Source organism: Tyto alba, unplaced genomic scaffold (genome assembly GCF_018691265.1).
Source record: "Tyto alba isolate M040663 unplaced genomic scaffold, T.alba_DEE_v4.0 Super-Scaffold_44, whole genome shotgun sequence".
In the NCBI taxonomy this organism is placed as follows: Eukaryota; Metazoa; Chordata; class Aves; order Strigiformes; family Tytonidae; genus Tyto; species Tyto alba.
The window spans coordinates 4,908,812-4,927,431 of NW_024881320.1; the positions used below are offsets into that span (position 1 = coordinate 4,908,812).

Consider the following 18,620-nt stretch of genomic DNA (forward strand, 5'->3'; position numbering starts at 1 on the left):
GTCATGGAAAAGAGTTACTCAAGCTGTCCTCAGTCCATTTATTTCTAAATTGCTGGTTTTGATCTTCCAGCTGAGCCACTTAATCTCTGTAGTTCATGTGCTCTGTAACATAGTTTTTTCAGTGTAGTGCAAGACTAAACTGCACTATCCTTGAAGCTCCTTCACTCCTACCTGGTATTCTGCTGATGTGCATATCCCTTTTACTACTGGAATCCCATGTTCTTTGAGCAATACTTGGCCATTATCCTAAGTATGTGCAAATTCTTATATGATGCAAACCCGAAGTGATGAAACTATTTGGTTTGTTTTCTGCATGTTACGAGCCACAACTTGAACTCATGTCTTCTAAACTAGAAGGATATGCATTAGTATTTTTATTAAATCCACAAATACAGCCTGCAAATGTAAAATATACGCGAGAGCTCATACTTCATGCATATGGTAAGAGTATTCCTCAGAACTGGTAACTGAACATTTAATTATCACAGCTGGTGGCTTGTTTTTTTTACATAGAATTAAGAGCTAAATCCTTAATTGGGTTTGAAGCATCCAGCAAAGTCAGGAAGGTTTGCGTGAATGAAGACTAGAGGCTCTAATTTTGTCTGTTTTCAATCTTAACACTGTCACATTCATATCTGACAGTTTGTTGAGGAGCCACAGCCTCTGTCTGAAACCAAACTAAGGAATAGGAAAACTTAAACTCTGCAAAGTTTGAGTATTTAGCAGTTAAGTGTGGTGTTTGCTACCTGTCCTCTGATGTGTATGTCAAATAGTAAAAGTGGGTCGTGTATATTTTAAAAAGCTGCCCCAAAGACATTGGCAAAACAATACATAATTATGCATATAACTGGAAACTTGGACATCATTTAACCAATCAATGTCCTAGTCAAGCTTTTGTTGATCGCTTCCAGTGCTTTATGTAAATGTTGTTTGTCATTGTGAAGCCCATTGAATGAACTATTTTTTGACTTTTGCAATTAACTTTCTCCTGCTGTGTACAAAACAAATTCACATGCTCTGTTTTGTAGACTGCTTTTGGAGATTTAATACATTATTCCTTATTGTTTTATAAGTAAAGAAAGTAGTAATAGGACTCAAAACAGCTCTTCCATATGTATAGCTGATTATGCTAAACTGAAGGATTAAATCTTATGCCTAAGTGGCAAAAAGGGTGCTCTCTACCAGTTTCACATCCCATAATATGATGAAATATGTTGTGGGAAAGTGATGAACAATGCAGAACAGTAATTACTGGATATGTTTTCATATTTTGTGTGAATGAAAACTGCGGGTGTAAACACAGTACAAGGGGGGAGGACTAGCTATAAATGTGTGAGTAGCAACAGATGTAGCTTTGTGTTCCTGTGAGTAGAAACCTGCTGTTCTTTGCTGTCCTAATATTCAGGTTAAAGTCCATTTCTTAGACTTTACATATTGATGTCTAATGCTAAATGAGAGGTTTTTAATCTCTGGGTAGAAAATACTGCTCATCAGGGTAACAGATATAATACTAATGTTTAAATATGACCAGGTGCAGTCATGTTTAATGGGAACATACATTCTGAATTAAGATTGAGGAATTTCACTTGTGTGAGATTGTTTTGTGTTCTAAGCTGTGAATGAAAGTCCTGTTGGCAACCTGGTTATCACTGCTAGAACTCCTCTAATCAAAATCAGTTAGGAATGCTATGCTTGGGAAAAGGAGACAACATATGATGCTGTCATTTTGTGCTCGTCTTGTGAGCATTTCTTAGAAAGGTATACCATGCAGGGGAAACGTGCTCTTTAGCTGGAGAAAACATGCTATTGAAATATAGCTGTAGCCAGTGGTACTAATAATTGAGCTAATAATGCTATTGTCATCATAATTTTAATAACAGTTCCTTTTAGTTAATGACTTTTGCTTAGCACAACTGGAGGGTCCCTGACTCTTGAATCTTGTTTGTTGTTTTGGCAGCTCACCTCTTTACACGTTTAAACCAAAAAAATGTAGTTGATGCTTTAAAAAAATAAGATTGTATGAATAAAATAGTATGCTTCAGATACTGCTTATTTTTATTTATACAGTTTTTTATGTGCTTGAAGGTAGCAATTCCAAGTTTCTGTTCAAAATTCATCCTTAACGTCAGGGCTTCCTTCCACAGAAAAGGTAGGACTTTAAATGTGCACTTTGTCCTGTTCTTGGGAGAGAAAATGTGCACCTTGACTGCAGTGGGAAGCCCGGAAGGATTTTTAGTGATTTCAAGAGGAGGTACAAATTACACTCTGGCTGTCCGGTCATGTTACTGTTATTTAAAAAAAAAAAAACACCACCCAAAACCAAAACAACAAAGCAAAACAAAAAAACAACAAACCCCAAAACAAACAAAAAAAGGAAACAAATACATTGAAAATAGAATGAAAGCCACCGTTTGGATCCCAGCTCCCTAAATCTCTGGAGTTAAGCTCCCATCATTTGAGTAGGCTGCAGCTTTCTTTTTTCCCTCGGCCTTTTTGTGTGTTTCCTGAGCAAAAGTTTCCTGTCTGGCACTTCCACAGCAGAGACCTTTCTGCCCAGCTGCTGTCAGTACCCAGTATCTATGCCAGGCCCCTTGAGCATCTTGATAGCTTAAGCACGTTTTTATGAGCAGTTATAGCTTATTTGTGGAAGCAGGCTCTCATTGTGCTTAGAGTCCTTACAGAGCCCTCTACTTCTGATAACAGAAAAGATTAATAAATCTAGGCAACCTCTTTGTTTTCTTAAAATCACAGTATGTTTTCGGGCTCAGGTAGAGCTTTTTGAATTACCTAGTCTTCACAGGCTTTTTCTTTTCTGGGCAATTTCTCACATCCTGCTTTTTTCCACTCTGCCTCTTTACTCTGGCTGGTGAGACACTCTTTTCCTTGTAATCTTCAGTCAGATGAAACCGTATGGGCTCCCATCAGTTGAGCTGTTGCGCAGTTCTACCTCCTTGCCTTCCCCTGGTGCCCCCAGTCCTAGACTCCTGACTCTGTCAGATTGCTTTGCCTTGGGCAGGAGCCCATATCTAGGGAGAGCTTCCCTGTGCAAGAAATCTGATGGGATTTTTAACAGCAATCCAGCTATTGAGATAGATACACACATATATTTTAAATTTGGTCTCAACTTCTTTCATATGTTTCTCTCTTATGCCAGAGGATATTGGCAGTCTTGGAAAGAGCTAAACTATAACATCACAGTCAGAGGTTGAAGCTGTGGGCTTTTCTCCAAATCTCAAATTGAAATGGGGGAGATATGTTAAGTGTTGGGTAGGAAAGTTTGAGTCATACACCCCACTTGTGGTATCAAAGTTCAGGCTCTCCAAAGCTTGCCAAAATCTGCTAGGACCTAATTTGTTACAAAATTTATAGCAGGTGGTAAAAGGAAGGGTGATTCTTCATGTGGTTTATAGCAGTAGTACAGGACATGCTTTTACTCCTTCTGAAAAATCAGCTTTCAAATAGAAGGGAGATACTTTCTTAATTTTATTGTAGTTGCCTAGTTAGCCTGCCAGGTTCTGATGTCCTTTGTCAGTTTCTCTTAAAATCACTTAAAATATTGAGAATTATACACAGGACCATTAACATAGTTTTCTTCTGAATTTCAACTTCGTGCTTTACTGCCTTTTAGACAAGACTATTTTAACTTTTCATTATACTTAACATATCCCCTAGTTTGTTCAATACAATTTACGGTTGCATCATGACAGTAATAGTATGCTAAAGTTGGAGGTGGGTGAATGTGGGCGAACAAGCAGCAATGTCAGCACTTTTTCAGCTTGATTTCATCCTAGTCTTCCCTTTCCATCACTAAGGAGATAACGCTTAATAGTAAACATAATTGAAGCAGATGTGTGATGAAACATCTCTTTTAAAGATGTCTTGCAATACTATTAGTGATGCTTGAACAGTTGGAAGCGACAGATACAATACCTAATTCAAGCTACATAGATCCACATGTGAAGTATTCCTGGTCTCCCACTGGCCATCTGCTTGGCAAATAACAAAGACTGCAGCAGGAATAAAATAAAACTGGGAGTATCTGTGTTTTTCAGTTCTGGGTAGGTTGCTTCTATTATATCCCTGTAGCCAGCTTTGTTCTATTACAAGTCAGCAGTTAAAAACAAATGAATCTTCCCCATGTGTTCACACAAAAAATCCTCAACAAAACATCAGTGAATTACATTGTTCAAAGCTGGTGTTTTATCCATAGTAACTGTATTAGCCCTAGTTGCTTACGTGGATTTAAAAGCTAGCTTTGTAAGAAGATTAGCATGTTACTAATAGTCTCAGGCCACAGTAACGTTAGGTAGGATGACCACTTTAAAGTCCTGCAGGAGTATGAAATGCTATATTAACATCAAAAAGAGAAACTGGAAGTCTGGTCATGGAATTGTCTCTTCTGTTTGAGAGCTGGTGTAGATCACCAGTATACGCCATTGAGAAGATACTTCAGTTGCAACTCCCTACTTTCCTTCTTCCTGATGCAGTCTTCTAAGGCTCAAAGTGAATCTTTGATGCAGGGTCCAAGTTTTTATTTCCTCATTCAGATGATTATGAATGACTGGATGCCTCTGAGTACACATTTCTTCTACTTCATGAAGGTATTATATGCTTGGAAGGAATGTGTTCTCAACGCTCTGAGAAATTAGACTTTTGACAGTGTCCAGTGTGATTATACCAGAAATTTTTGGACTACAGTTTTCACCTATTCTGTTGGTAATGTGCTGTAGTATAAATGAACAAACCTAACTTTAATCTGAGTGTACGCTAGATTAAGTAAATGGTACCTGACAGAAAATGCTGTCCTGAGCACATCAGGCTGTAACTGCCTCTTAAAAAAAAAATGCATACAGTGTTTTTAAGATATCCCTTGTCCTGCTTAGAGATTTGTCACAGGTTTTAAGTCAAAGTAAAGCTTTTATTTCTTTGTCCTTATGGAGATTTTATACATACATACAGGTCAGGAGGAGTGCTGCTAGGACCTTTAGTATGTCCTACTCTGAATTCCTAGTTGCTGGGTTCCCAATTCCTGTGTTTTAAGCCTTCTATTCAATTACTTTCTAGTTCACTCAAAGCGGGTATGGAGATTGTCCTCTATTTAGTAACAGAAGGTAGTTTCCACCTTTCTTATCAGATTCAAGAAATGGGTAAGTTAAGGTACAGAGATAGAGAAGTACCTTCTGTAGGTTTTACCCATGTTGACAAATGCTAGTTTTGATCCTTAGCAGAAATTCTGTATCAAGGAACATGGAGGCTCTAGTTAAATATATGAACAAGCATATGATGAATATTTAAAATAGCTGTAGTATTATTATTCTGTAGTCCAGAGTTTCTGTACATAGGTCACTGTTCTGTGACCCCTGATGTGAATCCAGCTAAAAAAGTTGGATATTTCATCCTCCTGGTCAGCAACATTCCTGTTGACCAAGTTTTAGATGCTTAAGACCTGTGTAAGCCTACTGAATGCTCTGAGGAGTCAGTTGATATCTCAAGGGGCACAGTCAAATGCAGGGAGTTTTACGTACATGACAGTTGCTGTAATTGGTTTGCAGAATCTCTGATGTGAGAAGGAAATAATTTTTATTTTTGAGAATCCAGTTTTAATTTGAAAGACTGATAGGAGAAGTAGTTTGTGTCATTTAGAGTTGGGAGCCGTTGAGAAAAAAGCAACACGAGTTCCTACATTGCTATGTTTGGAGGATCTCTTTCCAGAATAGAACCACATTTTTATTCGTAATACCTGGTGCTGGGGATTAGGACAAATACTCTAAAATCCCAGTATGCAAGCAGGGTGGCTGCCTGCAATGATCAGGTGCAGATACAGAGATGCAGAGTAAATTACCTTTCACGTTTCATACCTTTTGGCAGTTTGGGCTGATATCCTCTAAAACTCAAATATTGCCTCAAAGCCGACTAACAAAGTAATGATTTAATTGTCTGGCTCATAGTAATAAGTAGAGACTTGTGTTCTTGCCTTGAGGGCTTTTGTAGGAGTGATGAAGAGAAGAACTTGATTATAATAGAACCAGTGCTTGTAAGCTACGGCAAGGTAGTAACTGCTCCAAAGCATGAAGAGACGCCTTCCAGTTTTCACTGCATTCCAGCTCCCCGTTAATCCCATCCACGAAATGATCAGTGGAAATATTTAGCATCAATTACAAAAGAATGGCTTCCATCACACAAGATGACATTTTAGTCTGTTCTGGTTCGTATGTTTCAAATCTCAAATTAATCAGGGAGGAAGACTTCTCTTAAAAGAAAAATAATTAAAATTTTTGGGATACTGTACCTTGCATCGTAAACCTTGACCCTAAGGGAAAAGTAGCACAATAAATAATGCCTTTATGGGTGCAAGGTTTTGCTGCGCTTTATATACTTAAGATCTTCACTGAACAAAACACCACAAACTGTAGACAGTTCTAGAGAGTAATTTATATCTTAACATGGTACAACATTTTTATTCACAATTGTGTTTTTCTTCCAGAAATTGTTGGGCTTAAGTCAATGCTGTTTTCAAAGTTGCTAGTACCAAAAGCACAGCAGTTTACAGATTAACTGAAGTGGTCAAGCTGGTTTAAAAAAACTGATTTTAATGATTTTGACTTGTGAAGAAAATCTGTTTAAATTAAGATTTAAAATCTACTTTTTACAATGTTGAAAAAGGATACATTTTTTCAAGCTGTGTAGACAAACTAGCAAAAATCAAGCTCAATGCCTTCCTACTTGCTAAAATTGCTACTAAGATCTGTGATTTTTAGTTCCTGTCCTGAAAAGTGCATCAGTACATCCATAAATATCTTTATTTTGAATAGAGCCTAGCACTAGTGAGTTTTTGCTGTCCGGTAGATACTTGTGGAGCATCTGCAACTTGCACTGCAGTCCAGGATCTGCTAGTGCTCACCACTTCTGCTAAATGGGTTGGAAAGCATTTTTATTGCCATTTAAGTTGGCTTTCAAACATCGAATTCCAATTAAATATCAGAGTACTGCAATTAGGCCTGTCATGTACCTTTTTTTAAGTACTCTTTGATTGCTTAAAAAGAATGATCTAAAACTCCAGACCTTTCATCTACTTCAGTGCAGTTTGTGAATTTCAGTTGCATGTTTTAATTTGTGGGTTGGATTCTGCTCTGTTGAGAGTCGATCTCAGATACCCAACACCTTCGGGAGAGTTGTGCAAATTGAGCCCACTGAAGATGTAGCTTTCTTGACATTGATTTATTCTGTATGCCTTGATAAATTAAATTTAAATCTTGCTGCGAGCTAATGAGAGAAACCTGAAGAGCTCTGTCTATGTGGGAGTGTTCCAGGGCTTGTCCCACTGTATTATTCACTTATCAGCTGAGACATGGCTTTCACTTGTTTGTGTTCAAGATTCTGGCAGTGTCTACCAGACAATGTTTAGCTTTGTAAAGCTGAATCTCTGCTTTTGAACTGGCTATTTATAATCTTTCCTTCCAGATACTTGTTCTTTCTCTGGTGGCTGCTTCTACAGACCTGTTCTATTCCCCTGCATGATGCTGTATTCTTAGTCTCTATGTACCCTGTTCAATGATTTGAACGTACTCTTTTCCCCCCCAGTTCTTTTCAGTGTGCTGCCCTCTTATCCTCAAAGGGTCATTAATCAAGCAGAAATATCTATAAATTGGGAGTAACCTTGTAGATATAAAAACTGATACAACTTTTTATAAATGGAGTGATTTCTAATTCCTTGTGTAATTGATTTGATTTCAAAGGAAGACGTTACAATTATGTGGAAAACTCGTAAAGGATACTTAAGTCTAGGATTTTTCAATTTTTTGTAAATTTTTTTTCAACTGTTTATTGTATATATTTTCTATAAGATTTGGTATTTTTTGTTTTCTTCCATCTCTAACTGTTCAAATTATGTCATAGGTTACTTACCAAACAGCATTCATGCGGTGGAAGCAATGCTGGCTGCTGCAAGTATTGGTGCTATCTGGAGTTCAACATCACCAGACTTCGGCATTAATGTGAGTAGCCTTACTACTGCGTGTTGCAGAAAAGCTGTCGTTGTGTTTCAGACAAATGTGAAGGTGATAAATGCGTCACAGATTGATCCTGTTCACTTTTGTCTTACTGCCACCTCCTGGCTCAGCCAAGTACACCAGATTTTTCTAGGTTCCATAAACTGAACTAGACCCCGTGCTTTCATTTGTCAGTAATGACTTTCAGCATAGTAATTTGAGTATCTTTAGCTAATTCACTGTTGCGATATTTTCAGGTGAAATCCATAGTCTTGGTGAGCTTTTATTATATTACATGTGCAAGTGAGCAGCAATGCAACAGAGTTGTCTGGGGCTTGGCCTTCCCTTCACAAATCTTTCCCCAGGCTGCTTAGCCATGGTCCAGTTTCTTTGCCTAAGTAGTCCCTTCCTCTGCCTCTTATGTGGGTAAACTGAGCAACACCTCAGTTGGTCTTTTCCAGAAGCCTTTCTGTTTGCCAACAAGATGAGGAATTTCAGGCTAATATCACTAACCTGTTTAACTCTGTTTAGTGTAGGAATAAATGCTGTGTAAATTATGGAAAAAATGATCATGGTATTCAAATACTGTGCCCTGTAAGATTTGGGAATATATTCTGCTTTCTTTGGAAAGTCTTTAGCACACATCATAAGCAGCAACAGATATAAATCACTTACAGAATGGAGTGTTGAACCTTTCTTCTGCATGAAAGCAACTGCATGAAATTGTTGAACCGTTCTTCTTCATGAAAGCAGTTGGAGAATGTACTGTTTGTGCATTGCATAACACAGAAAAATATTAAAACTTTTAGGTTATATATATATGTTATATCTGCAATCTCGGTGTTTAACCCTAGTAGCTGGCTAAATGTATGGAACCGTCATCTCTGGACTAGCACTAGAGGGCAGCAGCATTCCACTTTCTTACTCTTGAGGCTGTATCATTGAGGGGAAAAAATGATTAAAAAAGTCATTACAGCATGTAATGATCAATCTGTTCTACAAATATTTTCTGCTTGCTCAGAAAATGACAGTATGGAATATTTTCTTTGCAATGTGATTTGATCTTTCATCTAGGGGAAGATTGTTCATTTTGCTTGCATTAGAGTACTGGTATGTTTTCTGTCCATGATGATGTGCTGTTATTTTCAGTGCCCAGCTTTATTTAGTTTTTGTGATGGCGTTGCTGCTTCAAAGCTAAGTTTCATTAAAAAACCATTGATACCATTTATTCTCCTTTGGCTTGGCAGCATGTCTTGGCATGAATTCAAACCCTAAAATCTTCAGGGAGATCAGCAGAGGTCCTCAGGGATGCAGGCTTCCACCCTAAGGAAAAGATATTCCTCCTTCTTTGCAGTTGCATTAGTCTTGTTAACATAAATGAAGATATTGTTTGTGTTTTGGGAAATAGTGTGGCGTTTTCAACATTTCAAATCCAATTGTGTATATATGTTTTGTGAAACTTAGAAATGTCACTTTTCAGAACTGCCTACGCATCGCAGACTCTGAATGCCATACATCCAAAGACTTTGCAAGCATTCAGGAAGTCTGCTGTCAGAGAACCAGTGAGCTCCCTCCCACACAGAATGCCACTCTTGGCAGCTTTTACTTCATTTCTCTAGTCCCTGTTATCCATATATGTATATTAATAGGAAAGTGGTTCTTTGCAGCCAGTTCATAAGAAATTGTTGGATATGTAAGATTAAAAAGAGGCTCTGCTCTTAGAACTATGAAAAACCTTTGGTGAGCCCTAGCAAATCAGTGCTGCTCCATTCATAGGGCCCTGCACCATTTTTAGTACTGGATTTAGGGCTCATAGAATAGAATGAGCCAGTCTGATATACCTGAGCTTTTCATGAAAGCAATTCCTTGCTGAGCCATCTGGTTGGATTAAAGTTCCAGTGTAGCAATTACATGTTCCATCTGTTTGTATTGCCTTTGTATCATACCAGAAAGCCCTGTGGGATTTGATCCTGCCAGTGCTAATGAATCCAACTGGGTCTGTTAGTAGGATTAGTAAAACCCTGAGAAGTGTAGTCATCTCTGTTTCTGATTCACACTTCTCTTCAGATTTGATTCTTCTGTTAGAGTACCCTTAGTCTTATTGGTCTACATTTTTAAACATCAGACAGCATGGATATGGGGTATGTATGCATGTGCTCAACATGAATGTGTATGTGCACACACACACATGCTGTGTGTAATTTGGCTGCTTGGTTTGTTCTTTGAAAATGGTACGCAGAAGTAGGTATGATAACATATCCAAGAAAGCAGGAAACTTGATTGCATTTCCATTAGAGGGTAAGTTTAATGTATTAAATCTACATTTCTGAGTTTCTCAGCTAATGCATCAGGGTCTTCCTGAAAACCTCTTGTGCCACCAAAACAGATTCTGGTGATTTTTGTTTTAAACTAATTGATAAAGTTAGATGTCAGTGCATTGTCACTGTATTTTCTTATGATGTGAACAAGGAAAAGGAAATGTATCTTCGGGTGATTGAAGAGAAAGTTAAGTGACATATTCAGTGGAGACAGTTGCATGTTTTATATTTAGTTGTATCCCTGTACCTTACCTGTGGTTGAGCTTTTCTAAAAAGACAGCATGGAGAAGTTGTCAGGACAGAAAATCTGTACTTTTGCAGTAGGCACTCTTGCAACCTTGATCAGCTCAGTTTGGAAAGGGGGAGTTTAATAGAGATTAGTTGATTGTGATATTTTTGAGTTGGTCTTTTGATTTAGTGATAATTTGTGTCTCATTTTGGCTGCGAAGTAGAGGACAAAGCAGGAGATAGAGAAGAATAAAGAATGCTGGGAAGAATAAACACATGACTGAAGTCTGATTTTTGCAGCATGATTTAGGAGAATGTTCTTGAACAGTGAGCTGACAATTTTACAGTATTGAGTAATCTTGTAGTTCTTAATGTTTCAAGTAATGTAGCTAGAGAGGGGTGAACATTACTGTGTGCTGAGAGCTTTTACTAAAATGGTTTGCTTCTTGCTGTTGAATACAAAAGATCCATTTCTGGTAGGCTGCTGCATGCAGTGTACCTGAAAAAAAAATAGAAGCGCCAGAAGGGTTTTTCTCAAATGTGATAATAGCTACAGTAAATTCTTGAAATAGTGTAAGCTGGAGGAGACACCTGAAAATTTAGCATTTGAATGTGTCCTGCCCCAGAGATTAGAAAGGAGCTGTGGTAGTTTTTTGTTGGAAGTATGTATGTATGTGTGTTTTCAATATCTAGTTGTTCTGGTAAAAATCAGTGGTACAGTTTCCTTTGTTAATTGTAGCAGAACAAAGCTGCCAATTCATGTGAAAGTGCCACCTTGCAGTATGATAAATGCATCTTCCAGAAGACTGGTGTTTTTCAGTTTTCCATCCATGCTGCCTACCAAACTCCTGGTGCCTTGTCAAAGCAGCGTCAGGGCAGTTCACAAGGGTGTATAGAGCCCCCGCTGCAGATGCAGATAGGAGTCCCCTGGACTGTCAGTTAAATTAGGTGCCTAATTCCTGCTCATATCACAGGTGCTTATCGTCTTTGGATGAGTTTGTGTGATTAAGATGAATTTTTAACTGCGTAGAAAGCTTTGTGAACTTGAACCTTCAGTGAACGGTGTTCTGTGGTGATTTTATCTCTGATATATTTGGGAGCTGTGAAATAGATTGTTACAAACCTGTTGTACTTTGAATATTTTGGGTGAGTAAAAGACAAGCAGGCAGTCTTTTAACAATTCTCCTGTCCTTATTCCTTGCTTGAATTGAGATTTGCATTTAGAATCCAGTGAGTTTTCCTCCTGTAGCCATTAATTTAACTATTTAAACTTGTTTTTCTCTGTCCCCTAGGGTGTACTGGACAGATTTTCCCAAATTCAGCCTAAGCTCATTTTCTCTGTTGAAGCTGTTATATACAATGGCAAAGAACATAACCACTTGGAAAAGCTGCTTAGTGTGGTAAAAGGTATTTCACTACATACCATTTACTCTTACTACTCTTAGTTATGCTGTAGTTCTGTGAGCACTCAAAGCCTGAACTGCCACTAAAAGTGACACTTTTGACAGCTTGTCACTGTCCTTCCTCCTTTACAGTATCTCTGTGGCCACTTAGAATTTCAGAACTGATTTGAGTAAAAACTAACCAATCTTTTGTGTAATTCTAACAGTCTTTTGCTATCTTAGCTTAAATATATCATCATAAATTAGTCAGCAGTATAAGCGGGGGAACAGGGACTGATGACAGGGTTTTGTTTTAAGCCCACATGAAGTGCTGCTGAGGACAGATTAAGAGGTATTACAGCACTAAAGCTTGCAGATTTACACTTCTTTTTAAAAGGCTGACAATATTGAGGAAATCGTATCTTAGGTAACAATTTAGTCTTTCAAGGTTTCTTAACGTTTAAAACTATATTCAATACTCAGTGCATCAGAATTGTTTCTGTTACTTAGCATACTACACTGTACAATCCAGCCGGGAAGAAAAGACCTTCAGTTTATGTAACTGAATGTAGGAAATAATTTTTTTTTTTCTTCCTTCTTCCAGGGCTTCCAGATATAAAAAAAGTGGTGGTAATTCCGTACATCTCCTCAAGAGAAACCATAGATATTTCTAAGATTCCAAACAGGTAATGGGAGCTTTTGAGCTGTGACTGTCCTAACTAGGGATGAGATGGATGCTGATAGCTATTGAAACTGCCTGACCTCTTGAACTTACAAAAACTAGGATTTAGCTAGGTTTCTTACTGTGGGTCTAACTTCATACTGAAAACAATAGTATGTTGCTGTGGATGTTTTGCTTCTACAAAACCACTGTTGGTATTAATAGTTCTCAAATGAAGGCAAAAATCAAGAGAATATAGCAGGGAGAAAAGGGCCTTCAGAAATTAATAATTAATAATTTAAGTGATGTTTTTAGAGAAAATTTGTTTTGCTTATGTATGTTAGATACCTTTTGGTAATGGTTGAGTTTCAGACTGTGAGTGTCAGATTGTTCCAGTCTGCTTTGAGCTGCTAAGACTGGCGGGAGGTTATAGGTGCAGATTTATAGGCTTGATTTTGTTGTGTTACATGGCAATATTACACCAATACTTTACTTTAAAACAAAAAAAAAGAAAACAAAATAATTAGAAATTCCAAGAGTAGAAAGACTAGGAATAAAAATAATATACATAGTTTGAGTAAATAGCTTATTGTAAAAGAGCTATTAGATACAGAGGTACTACTATATATGGGCTGGGTTAATGCTTTAAAAATTTTTTTAAATGTTTCTTTTCCCCCTCTTATGCAGTGTCTTTTTAGAAGACTTCCTTGCTGCTGGAAAAGGAGACCAGGCCCCCCAGCTGGAGTTTGAGCAGCTGCCTTTCAGTCATCCTCTCTTTATTATGTATTCATCAGGCACAACAGGGGCACCAAAATGCATGGTTCATTCAGCAGGGGTATGTCTTCCCTCCTGGAGCTGCACTATCTATATTTAACTACCTGGGTTACATATTTTTTTTTTGACAGTATCATACCATAATGTACTTTAAGGAAGAATTGATTGCTGACAGTTTTTCAGTAACTTGCAGTGAAACTTTGTTAGTGACTGTTTGAAACCAGATATGGATTAATTGTTTGGAACCAGAGATGGATTAATAAAAATATATAATAATCTGGTTTAGAGACTAGTGTGGAGACCTTTCAGACTTCAGCTATGTCCTAAGAGCAATTGTCAATCACAAAAGCATTAGTAGAACTGGCCTGACTGATACTTGTATAAGAACAGCCAAAGAACTTGAATAGGGTGCTTGGAACTGACATTTGGACACTGTCAAGTTGAGGCCCATAGGGAGGTTGCAGTTTTTATTACCTAGAATTTTTTGACCTTAAACTTCACTCCCTATGTTTATTAGTTCAGAGCATGTAATCTTCATCAATTTATTTTTTTAAGGAAGGAAGCCAGAAGGTTAGCTGTCTCTTTGAGTGTAGCTTTTGCTTTGTATGGAAGCTTTGCTTTAGGCAGTGTCTTGGTGTGACTAAAGGTATATATGAAGTTACTGCCAAAATCACCCATGCTTACATGCTTTCCACTTACTATTCATGTTCTAAAAGTTGTTCTAGGCAACTTAAAGTTCAGGAAGTGACTCCAGGCATCGGGCATAGTGTTGAAACTTTAACTCTGCCATAGTCCTTAATAAAAGGCAGGGCTTTTTCCCATTAAGCCATGCAGAATGTGTTGTATAGCACATTTGTACCAACTTGCATAAATTAAACTGCATAACTATTAGCTAGTGTCCATTGTTTCTGTTATTTGCTCTGAAAATCAAGAGGAGCATCTTGGGAGACTGGCTGTTGGTAGCCCAAAGGCAGGATCACATTGATGTTACACCCCTAGTGTGTACATTCTTGCCTTATTTTTTGATGGCAAGGGCTGGAGGCTTTGCCCACAGACAAATCCGATGCTGCCTGTAAATGCTCTGCTTTATTTTTATCAGTAGGAGATCATACCGGCATCGTATGACACATAAAATGTCCCTTTGGAACACAAATGCTATGTGAAAAAGAAAGAAGGAGGTATATTTTGAAGTTTGACAGCTGTTTTGAAGTTGTGCTGGCTTTAGACTGGTTAAGTACTTGCAGAGATGGATTATTAAAAACAGGACAGGTGTTTTGTTCAGCAATGCATGATGAACAGTAGGGAGATGAAAAACACATGTAGATCAGACAACAGGACTTTCCTCTGCAAAGTTCTTTCTCTTCTCATGTTATCTGCACGGCTGCTTAGCTTGCCCTTAATCATGCTTCTGCTCTCCATCTGAACCATCTTTTCAGTTCATACAGAGTTACCTGAGAGTTTAGGTACAGACTACTCATCTTTGCTGGGGAGGAGAGAATGTGATGGTTTGTTGAATATGATACGTTATTTATGAGGACTCTGTGTTCCCACTGAACAGCTCTGTAGTTCCTGTGTTGCAGGGTGACTTTATATTTTCTTAAGTTCTGGTGCTAAAATCTCTGATTGGCCTGGAACCAAATTATTGCATCAGAGGCTTCTATGGTTTGCATGCTTTGTATATGTCAGTTTGAATAGTGCCTACAAATAAAATCAATGCGAAGACATTCTTGGATGTCTTCTGCACATTTGATTGGTTCCTCTGTTTGTTCTTGGCTTAATCTTGTTTCCACTGTAATTAATAGGAGGATTCTAATTGATTTCAACAAGAGCAGAATTAGCCCACGGTCTTTATTTAATTTTCCAGCCTCAGATTAACCAAAGTTTGGTTTTGATAGTTAAAAATGCAAGAAGAGATGACATTTCAGTAAAGACATTTCAATTACTGCTTATTTGCAGCGCACTTCAATGCTGTTTTGCCACTGCACTGATCTTATAGATGCTAATAAGCAGCTTGCGTCAAATTCACAACTGTTTCTCCAATTCTGCAGTATGTTTCTGGTGTTTTTTCTGCACGTACTGTTTTCTTGATGCACAGTGAGATAATGTACATAAATAATGAAAATGAAGCCAGGTCATGGGAGATTATTTTAAAAATAGTGCCTTGGAGGGAGTAAGACCTTTCTGGTCTTAGAAGCAAAGCTATATTGTATTGAACAATTGGGTGTGCTACAGAAAGACATTTGGAGGGTTCTTTCTAATATTTGAAAAATATCAGTAATTAAGATTACTAAATCCTAAAAACAGTGGTTATTCTTACTTCATTCATACAGACTTCTGTTCAGTTATTCCATATTCCCAACTATCTAAGGAGAAAATTTCTTTACAAAATCCTAATCAGTTCATTTCTATCCATCTTAAGGACTCACAAGACCTGGGCTTAAATAGCTGCACTGCTACAGACATCTTATGTAACCGTAGGCAAATCACTTGGAATTTTGCATGCTCAGACTCTTTCTGAACGCTGTACAGAGAACACTGCTGGTTTGAGACCAGAACCAGCAGCCGTGAGTAGCTGCTCCCTCAGCTGTGTAACCTCTTAGCACTGGTCCCTTATGCGCTGACAGTGTGGCTCAGGAGCGGCCTTGCCTACTGATTTTTTTGATGCTCCAGATGCTCAGCACTTTATCAGCTGTATGTTAAACCCAGTGAAGACAAGCAGACCACTAAGTCTTTATCAGCTGCCAGATCTGTGTCATGAAATGTTAAATGCTTAGGATTTATTTTGAGGGTCGTACAAGTACTGTAAATAAAGAAGTCCTATAAATAAACTAGAGAGAGCATCTTTAAGCTCTTCAGGGCAGCTGTGCCTTCTACCACAATACCTTAGTTTCTGGACTGAGACTTATCAGAGTTTGCAGGGGAATAGTTCAAAACCTCTACCTAAAATCATTGTTAAAAAATTTCCTTTTAGTTCAAAAACTGTGAAATAGCAACAACTAAATGAAGAAAAGAAGAAAGACAATATTTATTTTAATTGAATTTGACTTTTGATTTCACTATTTTGTGTGGCTCATTCAGATTCTCCTGCAGGGGCAATGTGGTTACTTTTAGAAATGGAATAATTATGTTAACACCTGCATTTCTTTTGGCAACCTTATTAGTTGTTACGTTAGACACAGTGTTTCTAAATCCTGAATTTTGAAAGAATTTTAAATGTAGATAATGGTAGCTATAGCTAGGTGGCAGCATTGTGACAGTTTAGTATATTCAAACAGTAGTAGGTGAATTCAGACCTGGTGCCTTTGAGCTGCAAAGGGAAAATAACATTTACCCCTTTATTTTTATTTAAGGTTTTCTCCATTTTCTCCCGAAGTGTGTGCCAGTTATACGACTCTCCTTCATTTTAAGTGTTATCTGTAATCTGTTTTCTTTCAGTAAAAATCCTATTTCATGCTTATGAGGCTCTTAATAGATCCACTATAACTACTTGCATAAATGCAAAAACCATCTTTATTTTAAAATCAGCCACATTAATTTGTCACTGCAGTGAAGTGACTTAATGAAGTAGTTTGTAAATTTATTTATCCTAACTAGTTATGTTTTAATGATGATCAGAAAGGTACTCTAGCAACACTTCCAACAAAAGAGAAAAGGAATGTGTTTAACTATGTTATTAATATTGATTCTTTGATTAGTGGGATTTTTCACATTGCTAGTCACTTCAATGTTTACAAGAGATGTCTATAGTTAGGTCTTTTTGTTTCCTAGATGTTAATAGATAAGATAGTTTGGATAAATAGTAGCTGCTGCAGTTTACAGAAACTCTAGTTCCTTCATTCCTTCCAGTTGCCTAGATATACTGAAAATGAAACTCTGTCAAAGGGCTTGTCTTGGAAAATCTGACTGGTAAAAGCATGCTGTTAAAATTATAGCCTGCATGGAGTACTCTGCAACTCTGATGGCCAAGTAGAGTTGGAAGTGAAGGATGTTATTTATTCCGTGGATTAAGTGATGTGCAGTGGGAACTGCTGAGGTCTAATGAGAGAGGCTGAGAAGTTATGTGAGAAAATGGAGAATGCAATTGCTGCTGCTGTTGTAGACAGGCCCTGGGATTTACTTCAGTTGTGGTTAAAGGAAATACTTGCCTTTAATCCTGGAGTACGTCCTGCAAAGTATTGACATCATCAGTTTTTTTGAAGTCTTAATGTGTTGTCAGAGTGTTGCTTTTCATTTATGCGAACTTACATTTTTCTTTCACTATTCTTTTTCCAGGGCACGCTCATACAGCATCTGAAGGAACACATTCTTCATGGCAACATGACCAGCAATGACATTATTATGTACTATACAACGGCAAGTGTGGCTTATTAAGGCATTTTTAAATATTTTTCTTATAAAGATGGAGGAGCTTTTCATACAAATATACAAATACATTTTTATGTATTTTTAATTATTGTTCTGCAAGGGATTGTTCTACTGAACTGATTTTAAAAAAAAATCAGGTGGAATAGTAAAATGCAACAGGGACCTTTCTGATAAAAGGTCAAACCCTTGTTAAACCTTTCTGATCTAATTGGTGAGGAAAATGGATTGATTTTTACAGTCTCTAGGTTTATTGATCTAACTGCCTCATCAATATCACCTAAAACAGGCTCTACCTTCCTGCATCATGCAAAGCTAGACCATACTGAAGATGAGAATTTCTGTTACGTCTTTTTGTTTTGGTGGGGAGGAAAGAAGCTCCACAAGTCAAAATTTAGTAAAGGAAAGGGAATAAAACTGATGTATATAGGAGTTCCGTTATGTGGTGGGCTTTTTTTTCCTAATGCTGTGGTAAAGAAAATTACTCCAGAATCCTCTATTGCTGTAACAGTTTGAGAAAGCTAATGTCTTTCCTCATGAGTTCCTTTCTGAACTTAAACATTACTAGTTGGTTTGCAATATCTTCATGGAGGAGTCATTATAATTACCTTGTGCCACAGTTGTCCTGTCTCTTCACTCATGCTTTAAAGGTGTGTATATAGGGAGGTATGGAATCCCCATTGCATTAGGTATTTGTAAGGATAAATTAAATGAACATCCATCAGGAGCATGTAGATGATACAGTCTTGGGACAGGTGAGAGGATAAACAGTGCTCCAGCCTTATTTTCTGATTCCTAAATAATACAATTAGATGTAATCAGCAGAGGTGGGCACGAACTCAGGTGTTGGTTGAACAGTTTCTTAAAGCAAGAAAACTTCAGGCAAGGAGAGTGGAGGGGAAGATGG

General features: G+C 37.6%; 1 protein-coding gene across 1 annotated transcript in view; it reads left to right on the forward strand.

Moving 5' to 3' along the window:
* The window catches only part of AACS (acetoacetyl-CoA synthetase), a 42,832-nt gene that overhangs the window by 11,995 nt on the left and 12,217 nt on the right, over window positions 1-18,620 (forward strand). Inside the window, exons 5-9 of the mRNA XM_033008359.2 lie at window positions 7,897-7,994; window positions 11,827-11,941; window positions 12,521-12,602; window positions 13,265-13,412; window positions 17,624-17,704. Of these exons, the coding sequence (XP_032864250.2) occupies window positions 7,897-7,994; window positions 11,827-11,941; window positions 12,521-12,602; window positions 13,265-13,412; window positions 17,624-17,704 (524 nt within the window). The remainder of the gene's footprint in view (window positions 1-7,896; window positions 7,995-11,826; window positions 11,942-12,520; window positions 12,603-13,264; window positions 13,413-17,623; window positions 17,705-18,620) is intronic.